General features: G+C 35.5%; 1 protein-coding gene across 1 annotated transcript; it reads right to left on the bottom strand.

The window, feature by feature from the left end:
* Positions 1–4,189: 4,189 nt before the first annotated feature.
* Positions 4,190–14,650, bottom strand: LOC137394589 (zonadhesin-like). The gene is made up of 6 exons (XM_068081322.1): positions 14,538–14,650; positions 13,735–14,183; positions 10,153–10,361; positions 8,593–8,690; positions 7,809–7,959; positions 4,190–4,325 (listed from the first exon to the last, which is right to left on the bottom strand). Exons 1-6 carry the CDS (start codon positions 14,630–14,632, stop codon positions 4,200–4,202), a joined length of 1,128 nt encoding a protein of 375 aa, XP_067937423.1. The 5' UTR covers positions 14,633–14,650; the 3' UTR covers positions 4,190–4,199.
* Between the last annotated feature and the right edge of the window lie 966 nt (positions 14,651–15,616).

The raw sequence follows: 15,616 nt of genomic DNA, 5'->3' as shown, positions 1-15,616 counted from the left end.
ATCATTTACCGTTAGAAATAGTTTACCGTTAAAGTGTACACTGCTTACAACCTTGAGTGAAAGGCTGTCCATAAAGTTGCATCATTTGCTATTATCTGTCAACACTAGTGACAGCCAACTTAGAAATAACACTTACATGCATATACATCTATACATACGTATGTACAGAAGCACGAAACATAAGTTTTTGCTTCGAGCCAGAACTAGTCATCGACAATCTGAGCAATAAAATGAGCAAAAGTAAGTAGCTTGAAAAACTCACACTGCACAACCAACCAATGACTACTAACAATGTCACTAGTAAAAGACTCACACTGCACAACCAACTAATGACTACTAACAATGTCACTAGTAAAAGACTCACACAGCACAACCAACCAATGACTACTAACAATGTCACTAGTGAAGGACTCACACTGCACAACCAACTAATGACTACTAACAATGTCACTAGTAAAAGACTCACACTGCACAACCAACTAATGACTACTAACAATGTCACTAGTAAAAGACTCACACAGCACAACCAACCAATGACTACTAACAATGTCACTAGTAAAAGACTCACACTGCACAACCAACCAATGACTACTAACAATGTCACTAGTGAAAGACTCGCACTGCACAACCAACCAATGACTACTAACAATGTCACTAGTGAAAGACTCGCACAGCACAACCGACCAATGACTACTAACAATGTCACTAGTGAAGGACGCACACTGCACAACCGACCAATGACTACTAACAATGTCACTAGTGAAGGACTCACACTGCACAACCGACCAATGACTACTAACAATGTCACTAATGAAAGACTCACACTGCACAACCAACCAATGAATACTAACAACATCCCAAGAAGTCAAATTTTGACCTTTGTAGTCGTTCAATCTTTTTTCTGAAAGATGAGAAATGTTGAAATACAGATATTATTAGTATGTTTTTCATATTCAACTTAGCTAAGATTAATTTAGGCAGAAAGAACGAATTGCATTTGTAAAGGCATGACAGGAATTATTTTATGCCTCAGATTGGCTATCAAGGAGTTAGTTTACAAAGCTTTTCCACAAAGCTATCAGGCTCATTGTACATAATTCTTATGCTTTTCAACCTTCTGTCGCTTCATCAGCATGAGCAAAATATGATGCTCATGTGATACGGTTTTCTTGGTAATGCAACGATATATAAGTAATTTATCCACACCAACACTGATGCTCAAGCAAAGCTAACTGTGTTTGCATCGACTTTTATCCTACACGTAGTGTTAGAATGCGTTCATTTCTTGAAATGCAGTGAAAGATAAAAGCACTTTCAATATTGAGTTATCGTCGTAGCGGGGAGACCAAAACATGTCAAGCTTGGTGCTAATTCAATATTGCTGGCAAGAGCTGATTGACTAGCCACAGCTTTATCTTTCCCAAAACATGCCATTTCAGCTAATTACCATTGGTTGAGGAACTATTTCAATAGTTGACAGCCAGAATTGATCTCTAGCATCAAAATCTAAATAACTCACCATTGCAAGAGGTAATAGACACATGGGAGAATAACCACTAGTGCAAGAGGTAATAGACACACGGGAAAATAATTCACTATTGCAAGAGGTAATAGGCACATGGGAGAATAACTCACTAGTGCAAGAGGTAATAGACAAATGGGAGAATAACTCACTATTGCAAGAGGTAATAGACAAATGGGAGAATAACTCACTATTGCAAGAGGTAATAGGCACACGGGAAAATAATTCACTATTGCAAGAGGTAATAGGCACATGGGAGAATAATTCATTAGTGCAAGAGGTAATAGACAAATGGGAGAATAACTCACTATTGCAAGAGGTAATAGACAAATGGGAGAATAACTCACTATTGCAAGAGGTAATAGACACACGGGAAAATAATTCACTATTGCAAGAGGTAATAGGCACATGGGAGAATAATTCATTAGTGCAAGAGGTAATAGACAAATGGGAGAATAACCACTAGTGCAAGAGGTAATAGACACACGGGAAAATAATTCACTATTGCAAGAGGTAATAGGCACATGGGAGAATAACTCACTAGTGCAAGAGGTAATAGACAAATGGGAGAATAACTCACTATTGCAAGAGGTAATAGACAAATGGGAGAATAACTCACTATTGCAAGAGGTAATAGACACACGGGAAAATAATTCACTATTGCAAGAGGTAATAGGCACATGGGAGAATAATTCATTAGTGCAAGAGGTAATAGACAAATGGGAGAATAACCACTAGTGCAAGAGGTAATAGACACACGGGAAAATAATTCACTATTGCAAGAGGTAATAGGCACATGGGAGAATAATTCACTATTGCAAGAGGTAATAGGCACATGGGAGAATAATTCATTAGTGCAAGAGGTAATAGACACATGGGAGAATAATTCACTAGTGCAAGAGGTAATAGACACATGGGAGAATAATTCACTATTGCAAGAGGTAATAGGCACATGGGAGAATAATTCACTATTGCAAGAGGTAATAGACACATGGGAGAATAACTCACTAGTGCAAGAGGTAATAGACACATGGGAGAATAACTCACTAGTGCAAGAGGTAATAGACACATGGGAGAATAATTCATTAGTGCAAGAGGTAATAGACACATGGGAGAAAGTCAATTTGGTCTGGAGCCATGCAAAGGCGACTTGTTGGCTTCCTTTATTATATCGAGCTTAAAGTTATCAGTTGCTTTCTCTTTCAATTTTATCATTAAAACAGCAGACAACAGACATATTTTACTCAAGTTCCCGGAACTTACACAAGCGTTTTTGACTTACTATTCTAAGAGTCTTTCAAGTCCTTTATTTAGCATAAACAACATTTTATAACTGCTATCGCTGTTGTCTATTAGGGCCTAAAACCCTCAACTGTTTAAAAGGCAGCTTGTAATGCTTCCATGATCAGTAATGCTTCCATGATCAGTGCACACGTATCCACAATTAATGACAATTCTGTGACTCAGTTATCATGCACTATCATGTATCTCTGCCATTGCAACAAACTACTGTAATGTTTCCACAATTATGAGGGGTACATGATTTGAATCTAATTACCATATGTATAGTACATACGCATAGGGCTTATGTGCAAGGTGTCCGACCACCATATGTATAGTACATACGCATAGGGCTTATGTGCAAGGTGTCCGACTACCACATGTATAGTACATACGCATAGAGCTTATGTGCAAGGTGTCTGACCACCATATGTATAGTACATACGCATAGAGCTTATGTGCAAGGTGTCCGACCACCATATGTATAGTACATACGCATAGAGCTTATGTGCAAGGTGTCCGACCACCATATGTATAGTACATACGCATAGGGCTTAGGTGCAAGGTGTCCGACCAACATATGTATATTACATACGCATAGGACTTATGTGCAAGGTGTCCGACCACCATATGTATAGTACATATGCATAGGGCTTAAGTACAAGGTGTCCGACCACCATATGTATAGTACATACGCATAGGACTTATGTGCAAGGTGTCCGACCACCATATGTATAGTACATACGCATAGGGCTTAAGTACAAGGTGTCCGACCACCATATGTATAGTACATACGCATAGGACTTATGTGCAAGGTGTCCGACCACCATATGTATAGTACATACGCATAGGGCTTATGTGCAAGGTGTCCGACCACCATATGTATAGTACATACGCATAGGACTTATGTGCAAGGTGTCCAACAGCACTTTTATTGTGGATTTATACTTGAATTTTTGCATTTTTAGTCATGAACTCATTAATCCTTTGATAGAAAACTTATTGTGTATTTTAAGTCAATGATACAAGTTGCAGCAAGAGCATGGCTTCTTTTTCAGAAGCTGTAGTCAAAGTCGAGCAAACAGTCCTGGTTAGTGATTTCAATTCACTCATTCATTCAATTTAATTCACTTATTCAACCACTCAATTCAATTCACTCCAGGCGTATTTCAATTGAGTTCTACTTCTAAACAACCACCAGAAGTTTATCATTTCTCAAAAGGTTTTTAATTATTCTCACTTTATAAGGAGAGTCATATAAAACTGCAAATATCATTCAAAGCCATTCATTATTGTTCTTGTAACTTCTGACAAATAATGAGATATTACAAAACCTTGTTAATAATTCATGTTGAATGCTTTAATAAAACAGAAGAGCTAATGGCTATCTAAAGATTCAGTTTCTTATTTGTTTGCTCCGAATTATCATGATGACTGCGATGATGGTAAGCGCTGAGATACCGGTTACCGCTGCCACGACTCCAGCCAAACTGGCAATGACCTCTGGTTCCTCATGGTAACTCTACAAGTATAAGATATACATGTAGGGTAATTCTATATTCCTGTACCCATAAGAATGTAGCGATGAAAGTCAACTAGCCGATGCGTATTACCCTGCTCAGTTGGAAGAATTCTTTCTAGCTAAAGTTATCTGCTCATGTTTAAATGGATGACCGACAATTGGTGTGCTTTTAATAGATGGGTTTCATCTATTTAGGCAATAAATGCAATTATAGAGTTATCTGCTCTTACAAAGTGATTATTTTTTCCCATAAAACTATTGCCTTAGCCTTTTGAATGACTTTCAAATAAGCTTTTTATAGTTGCAACTCTGTTATAGGATACAGTGCTACATATTATACATGTAACTGTTAAATTTAGGACTTCTCATGCTCATAACCTTGCAAATTCATGTAACAAATCGTTTGTCCAAATAAGGACTTATCTGGACTTATCTGCCCATAACATACCGTTATGGGCAGATAAGTCCAGATAAGGACTTATCTGCCCATAACATACCATTATGGGCAGATAAGGACAAAGAAAATTATACCAGTCATATCATTTGCTAAAATCTGACTATAGAATGATTTTGTAGACAATGGAGAATGCAGATCAATTATGTTATCATGAAATAATTGGTTGGACAGAGATATGAGTCACGTAGTAACTTGTTACTAAAAAAAACCCTCACAGATGTTTGTATTTCAAACTGCATGCATGATTGACCAGATCAGAATACAACAGGTATTTGCTGCCTATAGCATTCCAATACATGTACGGTATGTAACACTTTTGAGAAACTTATGAGCCGAGTATTGAGATATGCTAATTCAGTGTACTGAAAAAGGTTTTCTGCTAAGGTCACACAGTGTGTCATGAGTTTTTCCTAGCCAACCATATCACTGATGAAGTTTCTCTGGTCATTATATAATTCAGGGTAATACTCAGTCTGTATAAGTGATTTGTTGCACAGATTTTCTATGTTAAACATGTGAGAAATTCTGAATGTTACAGATATAAAAGGCAGCAATGTTTCTTACAAAACAGAGACTAGTGAAAACAGAGACTAGTGAAAACAGAGACTAGTGAAAACAGAGACTAGTGAAAACAAAGACTAGTGAAAACAGAGATTAGTGAAAACAGAGACTAGTGAAAACAGAGACTAGTGAAAACAGAGACTAGTGAAAACAAAGACTAGTGTAAACAAAGACTAGTAAAAACAGAGACTAGTGAAAACAGAGACTAGTGAAAACAGAGACTAGTGAAAACAGAGACTAGTGAAAACAAAGACTAGTGAAAACAAAGACTAGCGAAAACAAAGACTAGTGTAAACAAAGACTAGTGAAAACAGAGACTAGTGAAAACAGAGACTAGTGAAAACAGAGACTAGTGAAAACAGAGACTAGTGAAAACAAAGACTAGTGAAAACAAAGACTAGTGAAAACAGAGACTAGTGAAAACAGAGACTAGTGAAAACAGAGACTAGTGAAAACAGAGACTAGTGAAAACAGAGACTAGTGAAAACAAAGACTAGTGAAAACAAAGACTAGTGAAAACAGAGACTAGTGAAAACAGAGACTAGTGAAAACAGAGACTAGTGAAAACAGAGACTAGTGAAAACAGAGACTAGTGAAAACAGAGACTAGTGAAAACAGAGACTAGTGAAAACAGAGACTAGTGAAAACAGAGACTAGTGAAAACAAAGACTAGTGAAAACAAAGACTAGTGAAAACAGAGACTAGTGAAAACAGAGACTAGTGAAAACAGAGACTAGTGAAAACAGAGACTAGTAAAAACAGAGACTAGTGAAAACAAAGACTAGTGAAAACAAAGACTAGTGAAAACAAAGACTAGTGAAAACAATGACTAATAAATACATAGTGTAGAGCTAATCAAAAAGTTTGAGCAAAGGTTTTTATGAAGGAAGGACCACATTGCCCAAGCCGATATTGCATTCTTCAGCTGAAAAATGTAACAGTTGTTTATTGAGAAAAAGAACAGCGCACCTAGTTTCATGCACATGCCGCCAACACTGCTCACGACAGTGTTTAAATGTAGCCTGCAGTTTTATAAACCGACAGAGATCAAAACTTCTGCTCATTTACAATTACAACCAAAAATAAAATACAAGCCTTAGTAACATTAACATGTCTTTCAAAAACTACACTCTAAAATTATCAATATTTTTCCCAAAAGCGTGAATCTTGCAATAGTTTTTTGAAAAAAATGGAAAGAGAGGATAATCCACAATTTATAGCCACCTTGTTAGACTCAATAGTTTTGTAATTGAAGGCTATTGAGATTTTTTTTAGCATTCTTATTAATGAGCATTCAAATTTCATGCAGTTTCTTCGAAGTCAGATCCAAGTATTCATGTAACCATGAGAATATGGTATGTATTATTAATCTCGTGTAACAATGAGAATATGGTATGTATTATTAAACTCATGTAATATGATGAGAATATGGTATGTATTATTAAACTCATGTAATATGATGAGAATATGGTATGCATTATTAAACTCATGTAATATGATGAGAATATGGTATGTATTATTAAACTCATGTAATATGATGAGAATATGGTATGTATTATTAAACTCATGTAATATGATGAGAATATGGTATGTATTATTAAACTCATGTAATATGATGGGAATATGGTATGTATTATTAAACTCATGTAATATGATGAGAATATGGTATGTATTATTATACTCATGTAGTATGATGAAAATATGGTATGTATTATTAAACTCATGTAATATGATGAGAATATGGTATGTATTATTATACTCATGTAATATGATAAGAATATGGTATGCATTATTAAACTCATGAAATATGATGAGAATATGGTGTGTATTATTAAACTCATGTAATATGATGAGAATATGGTATGTATTATTAAACTCATGTAATATGATGAGAATATGGTATGTATTATTAAACTCATGTAATATGATGAGAATATGGTATGCATTATTAAACTCATGTAATATGATGAGAATATGGTATGTATTATTAAACTCATGTAATATGATGAGAATATGGTATGTATTATTAAACTCATGTAATATGATGAGAATATGGTATGCATTATTAAACTCATGTAATATGATGAGAATATGGTATGTATTATTAAACTCATGTAATATGATGAGAATATGGTATGTATTATTAAACTCATGTAATATGATGAGAATATGGTGTGTATTATTAAACTCATGTAATATGATGAGAATATGGTGTGTATTATTAAACTCATGTAATATGATGAGAATATGGTATGTATTATTAAACTCATGTAATATGATGAGAATATGGTATGTATTATTAAACTCATGTAATATGATGAGAATATGGTATGTATTATTATACTCATGTAATATGATGAGAATATGGTATGCATTATTAAACTCATGAAATATGATGAGAATATGGTGTGTATTATTAAACTCATGTAATATGATGAGAATATGGTGTGTATTATTAAACGTACCTTCTTCTGGTCACCCTTTGACAGCTGTGTCAAAACAGAGAGAGACAACTTATGATTCAACTTTTCCGAGATTTCTCGACGAGCTCGAGCTGATTCATGAACGTCACAGGTCGCTCCAGTATACCCTTTATCACATTTGCACTCATAATTTCTAAAATGAAGAGTTTTTTCCTGCAAGTCTTTTAACTGCAATCAAGTGTAGTAAAACAACAATACATCTGGTCTTAAAACAGCAATTATGCCCTGAAACTTGGTAGATGGTTTGGTGCAAATATTACTGAGAGTACTGCAGAACTTCTCCTATGTTATCAAAGTATAAAAATAGATTGATTAAGAAAAACATGATTAAATTAACTAGTTTCCCATTTGACTCATCAGGTGCTCCTCATGACTCATCAGGTGCTCATCATGATTCATCAGGTGCTCATCATGACTCATCATGTGCACATTGTCTCGTGATTGTAAACAACGAATTGCATCTTTTTAATAGAATAATTTTTGACAACTCCAGACGATCTTCTTATGCCGAATGAGTTTGCCATCCAGAACAGTGAAGAACTACCATGAGGTCTAGCAGCTCTTTTAATGTTCCACAACGATGGTTTCAAGTAGCTAGTATGAACATGTCTGAGAGGGACTAAAACCACCAAAGCTATATTACTGGTATCACAATTGCATTTTATGTAGCAAAGAAATTTGAGACTTTTCGATGTGCTAGGCTGAAGTGATTAACAGACAATAAGAGCATAAACCTTGTCAGTTTATGGCAGAGGTCCTTACTCACCCATCATACATGTTGATGCAGTGACCATGGTCTCCACACGGGTAGGAAGCACAGGCTCTTGTAGGAATAGTGCACCCTCCACAAGTCACAGGACAAAGCTAAAAAGAACAGATGTTTAAAACACCTAGCTAAAACAAGGTCACTACACCTGTACCAGGAATCTTTAAATGAACTGCAACATATTTGAAGTCTAGAAATTTAAATTGATGTTATCGGTGTTTGAACTAAGTTACAGTATATGTATGTCAACAGGTTGTGCATCAGATAACTGATTTTATTGAACATAAATAGAAACTAGGTTTAAATTTGCCTCCCATGTCAGCCTTCTGCAAAATGATAGATTAAAAATAGATTGACTAAGCTTTTTTACTGCTGCAAATTAAGGTATTTGGTAATCACTGCAAATTTATAAATTAGCTAGTAACAGGATAAACTCATATTTATATTAATTTTATTGAAAAGCAAAAATAACAGAACAGCAATAAATAAGATATTACGTTATTTTGATATGTTTAATGCTAGTAGCTCTTTAGCTGACTGCATTAGTTTCAGCTCAGGGCTCAACGCTAAGTATTTGGAATGGAAGAATTATGAAAGATGTATAAGACACAATGAGTTCCATCTCTCAGTCAGTTACTCTTTCAAACAGGTTGGCGTCTGCTATTGCTCACTGTTGTTATGTTCGTCACTGTTGTTATGTTCGTCACTGTTGTTATGTTCGTCACTGTTGTTATGTTCGTCACTGCTGTTATGTTCGTCCCTGTTGTTATGTTCGTCACTGTTGTTATGTTCGTCAATGTTGTTATGTTCGTCACTGTTGTTATGTTACTCACTGTTGTTATGTTCGTGGCTGTTGTTATGTTCGTCACTGTTATGTTCGCAACTGTTGTTATGTTCGCGACTGTTGTTATGTTCGTGACTGTTGTTATGTTTGTGACTGTTGTTATGTTCGTCACTGTTGTTATGTTCCTCCCTGTTGTTATGTTCGTCCCTGTTGTTATTATTTCTATGTTTATCAATTTCTACATACAGAGGCTGTTTATCAGGGAGAGAGAGGAGGTGGGAGGGGGAGAGAGGGCGCGGGAGGGGGAGAGAGGGGGTGGGAGGGGGAGAGAAGGGGTGGGAGGGGGAGAAGGGGGGGAAGAGGGTAGGAGGGGAGAGGGAGAGAGAGGGAGAAAAAGAAAAGAAGAGAAAGGGATTTAAAAAGGGAGAGAGAGGAATTTATAAAAGGAGAGAGAGGTGAAATAGAAAGAGAGAAAAAGAAGGGAAAAAGAAGGGAAAAAGAGGGAGAAAGGGAGTGAAGAGAGATTGAGAGAGGAAGAGAGCCTCAGTGCTAGGGATGACACATGAGAAGTCAATGGTAAACCAATTTGGAAAAAACTAACTGCATTTGATGAGGGAGGAATTTGAGTTACGATGCTGTTGCTACCACCAGCAATGGCATCTTGAGTATTAAAGCCCAACATGGTGGTTGCAGGTTAGGTGTGCTATTGATAAGTAAACAAACAATAAATGCTAATAATAAAAAGACATAAGCTAAATACATAATATCCTTCTTACCTCTGCAGATCTAGTGTCATTACAGTATTCAGCAAGACATAATAGAGAATCTAGCTTTCTACAAGCTGGTTTGTTTACACATGGGAAAGGTGTTGGACTGCATAACCCGCATAATTTTGGACACATCTTAGCCTTGAGTTTGTCAGAGCAGTGATATATTTCACAAAGTACATCATCATCGACATCGCACGAAACCAGTTTCTGCAAACCTGTGTAATAAAGCATAATTGTTCATTGATCAGACCTTTGGCATTGACTATTCAATAGAAACAGCATAGCTCAAGTTTTTAAGATATTTTACTTGGTTCAAACTTATTCTACTTTTATTATTTACTAACTTTTTGATTTTATTGTTTAGTCAGCTATTCAGTGATATGTAGGTGTAGAGGTAAATGTGTTGATAGAGATATTCAGTGATATGTAGGTGTAGAGGTAAATGTGTTGATAGAGATATTCAGTGATATGTAGGTGTAGAGGTAAATGTGTTGATAGAGATATACAGTGATATGAAGGTGTAGAGGTAAAGGTGTTGATAGAGATATTCAGTGATATGTAGATGTAGAGGTAAATGTGTTGATAGAGATATACAGTGATATGTAGATGTAGAGGTAAATGTGTTGATAGAGATATACAGTGATATGTAGATGTAGAGGTAAAGGTGTTGATAGAGATATACAGTGATATGTAGATGTAGAGGTAAATGTGTTGATAGAGATATACAGTGATATGTAGATGTAGAGGTAAAGGTGTTGATAGAGATATACAGTGATATGTAGATGTAGAGGTAAATGTGTTGATAGAGATATACAGTGATATGTAGATGTAGAGGTAAAGGTGTTGATAGAGATATTCAGTGATATGTAGATGTAGAGGTAAATGTGTTGATAGAGATATACAGTGATATGTAGATGTAGAGGTAAATGTGTTGATAGAGATATACAGTGATATGTAGATGTAGAGGTAAATGTGTTGATAGAGATATACAGTGATATGTAGATGTAGAGGTAAATGTGTTGATAGAGATATACAGTGATATGAAGGTGTAGAGGTAAAGGTGTTGATAGAGATATTCAGTGATATGTAGATGTAGAGGTAAATGTGTTGATAGAGATATACAGTGATATGTAGATGTAGAGGTAAATGTGTTGATAGAGATATACAGTGATATGTAGATGTAGAGGTAAATGTGTTGATAGAGATATACAGTGATATGTAGATGTAGAGGTAAATGTGTTGATAGAGATATACAGTGATATGAAGGTGTAGAGGTAAAGGTGTTGATAGAGATATTCAGTGATATGTAGATGTAGAGGTAAATGTGTTGATAGAGATATACAGTGATATGTAGATGTAGAGGTAAATGTGTTGATAGAGATATACAGTGATATGTAGATGTAGAGGTAAATGTGTTGATAGAGATATACAGTGATATGTAGATGTAGAGGTAAATGTGTTGATAGAGATATTCAGTGATATGTAGATGTAGAGGTAAATGTGTTGATAGAGATATTCAGTGATATGTAGATGTAGAGGTAAATGTGTTGATAGAGATATACAGTGATATGTAGGTGTAGAGGTAAATGTGTTGATAGAGATATTCAGTGATATGAAGGTGTAGAGGTAAAGGTGTTGATAGAGATATTCAGTGATATGTATATGTAGAGGTAAATGTGTTGATAGAGATATACAGTGATATGTAGATGTAGAGGTAAATGTGTTGATAGAGATATACAGTGATATGTAGGTGTAGAGGTAAATGTGTTGATAGAGATATTCAGTGATATGTATATGTAGAGGTAAATGTGTTGATAGAGATATTCAGTGATATGTAGGTGTAGAGGTAAATGTGTTGATAGAGATATACAGTGATATGTAGATGTAGAGGTAAATGTGTTGATAGAGATATAGAGTGATATGTAGGTGTAGAGGTAAATGTGTTGATAGAGATATTCAGTGATATGTAGGTGTAGAGGTAAATGTGTTGATAGAGATATACAGTGATATGTAGGTGTAGAGGTAAATGTGTTGATAGAGATATTCAGTTATATGTAGATGTAGAGGTAAATGTGTTGATAGAGATATACAGTGATATGTAGGTGTAGAGGTAAATGTGTTGATAGAGATATTCAGTGATATGTAGGTGTAGAGGTAAATGTGTTGATAGAGATATACAGTGATATGTAGGTGTAGAGGTAAATGTGTTGATAGATATACACAAGCAATATGTAAGTACAGAAGCACAGATATGTCAGAGTAACTTACTTTATCTCAGACTAAACAAACTTTAAGCGAGTTTAAATGTCTTTTATTATTTTCCAACATTTTATATTTCATTTACATTTTTTCTAGCTTCTGCACAGCCAGTTATTCTAAACTACAACACTTTAACAATCTTCAGATATAATACTTGGAAAATTACTTTATATGTTGAGCTCAACATTTACTCAAACTTTACGTTGTCAGTTAAAAAACTCACACGTTGAGTTGATCGTAAGCAAAAGATTGTCTTTATACACATGTATGCAGCACACATGTTACATAAGTTACGTATCAAACACCAAATAAGTTTATGTACAGTATTTAGGGTAAGTATTTAGAGTAAGTATTTTAACAAAATGAACAACATCTTATATACTTTATCTCTGCATGAGAAAAAACAAACTGAAAACTATTTTAATGACTAATTTAGTATTTGAAATTTACTACAAAATCACAATTTTTAATCAAATACTTACCTTATGATCCATCAAGAAATACGTTTTTGATCAACAATTCTAGTCCTTGTCTCACTCTATATGTATATAATCAACATACGCTGATTGTAATTCTAGTCCTTGTCTCACTCTATATGTATATAATCAACATACACTGATTGTAATTCTAGTCCTTGTCTCACTCTATATGTACATCAACATATGCTGATTGTAATTCTAGTCCTTGTCTCACTCTATATGTACATCAACATACGCTGATTGTAATTCTAGTCCTTGTCTCACTCTATATGTACATCAACATATGCTGATTGTATTTCTAGCGTCTCACTCTATATGTACATCAACATACGCTGATTGTAATTCTAGTCCTTGTCTCACTCTATATGTACATCAACATATGCTGATTGTATTTCTAGTGTCTCACTCTATATGTACACCAACATACGCTGATTGTCGCATGTTTTTCTAAATGAAGGAATAAGAAGGAATAATGCATGATTTGCCTTTAGAAAACATTGCGCAGTATTGACCATATTTGCTACTGTTGATAGCCAGACTCGAAAAGATGAGCTAATGCCTAAAAATCATTCACAATATTTCCATTGCAATAATAACACCTCTTTACATTCACATTCTATAAATATTTCTGTTGGTTCGTTACTTAAGTAATCAACTACTGCAATTGTTGATTGACCCACTGAATTCCTCAGTGTATCAATAGAATAATTGTTTTAAACCTTTCCAATTCATATATTATAGACTTTCATAATGATCCCTCTGTTCTCCATAACAACAAAGGCAGATGCAATTACCTCCCCGATAATGTATTACACTAAAATACTACAACCACATTTATATGAGAACCAACCTGGTCTAACTTCTGGTGAGGCATAGCAAATTGTTGTGCAACCAGAAGGTGGTCCTTGTGTAGGTATTGGGCAGTCAGGGAGAGTGGTTGTTGGTACAGGTGTAGTAGTTGTGGTAGATGTAGTGGTTGTAGTGGGCACAGTCGTAGTTGTGGTAGTTGGTGTGGTGGTTGTTGTCGTGGTTGGTGTTGTGGTTGTTGTCGTGGTTGGTGTTGTGGTTGTTGTGGTTGGTGTTGTGGTTGTTGTGGTTGGTGTTGTGGTGGTTGTAGTTGGTGTCGTAGTTGTTGTAGTTGGTGTCGTAGTTGTTGTAGTTGGTGTCGTAGTTGTTGTAGTTGGTGTCGTAGTTGTTGTTGTCGGAGTTGTAGTTGTCGTGGTAGGGGTTGTGGTTGTTGTCGTGGTTGGTGTAGTAGATGGTGGCACAGGACACTTTACAAAAGTGCTGTATGTGAGTCTACAAAAAATTGTTAGCAAAATGTTATTTAATCTCAAACAAAAAATGTTTTGAAGATTGCATGGAATATTTTGCTTATTTATAAAATGTAGTATTTACATATATAAATGCTACAAAGCTCATCACTTTTGTGATTTGAGCACTCTGGCGTCAGCACATTGACTTTCTTAAAGTCTGAGAGGCAACTTAGTTGTTTCATGGCAGGAAGTCAACTCTTATTGATAATGGGATTTGTGTCCCTTGCCTGAGCTGCACTGATGAGGCTTCAATAGCCGAAACAGTACTGTCTGTAGCATGAGTATATATATATACATATTTATATATATTTATATAGTTGAATATTAAACTACGTACTGTGTCTTATTCTGAGAACGAATTCCAGGTTCAGTATGCACCTTAGTCGGGGCACCTGGATCATTAGCTACTATCAAGTCAAACTCATCAACCATATCCTTTTGCAAAATTGACACATCACCAGTATCGTCATCCCAGACTGTGATATAAATGGACAGGCCCTGCATAAGACAACATCTCATCAATGATGAAAATTAATAATAAAACTAGAATCATACATTTTGGAAATTATTTGATAACTATGAAATTAACAACATTATAACTGAAAAACAACAGCTCTTTACGTAAGATACAGCAGTAGACTTTGTTGAAATGAAGTTTGATGACTTTAAACAAAGTCAGCAAACCAGTCAGTTCTCCACTTCTGACTTATGTGGTGTCAGAAGAGGAATACTAGAGTAGCTTCAACAGAAGGCATGAATTGGACTGATTAGCCTTCTCAGTCAGAGACAAGGCATACTTTCCACCTGTCTAAGCATCTCAGTTAGAGACAGCGCATAACTTTCCACCTGTCTAAGCATCTCAGTTAAAGACAGCGCATAACTTCCACCTGTCTAAGCATCTCAGTTAGAGACAGCGCATAATTTCCACCTGTCTAAGCATCTCAGTTAGAGACGGGCATAACTTTCCACCTGTCTAAGCATCTCAGTTAGAGACAGCGCATAACTTTCACCTGTCTAAGCATCTCAGTTAGAAGCAGCGCATAACTTCCACCTGTTTAAGCATATCTCTCAGAAACAAACATACCTTCCACCTGTTTAAGCATATCTCTCAGAAACAAACATACCTTCCACCTGTTTAAGCATATCTCTCAGAAACAAACATACCTTCCACCTGTTTAAGCATATCTCTCAAAAAATAACATACCTTCCACCTGTCTAAGCCAGGTTGAATTTCTATGATGTTGGTGAAGTTCCTTGTAGAGTTTTGAAAGTCAATATAGCTAGTGTCAGGGAACACCGCAGTGAAGTCATTTCGATATGTACAATCTCTGCAACAAAGATCATGATGGGTGACGTAGTGCTTCAAGCTTGTGGCTATTATATTACTCTATTATTGCCTTCTACAGCACTCATATT

Source organism: Watersipora subatra, chromosome 4 (assembly GCF_963576615.1).
Source record: "Watersipora subatra chromosome 4, tzWatSuba1.1, whole genome shotgun sequence".
Lineage (NCBI taxonomy): Eukaryota > Metazoa > Bryozoa > Gymnolaemata > Cheilostomatida > Watersiporidae > Watersipora > Watersipora subatra.
The sequence above is the reverse complement of the archived record's forward strand: the minus strand, read 5'-3'. Positions and strand labels throughout refer to the sequence as shown.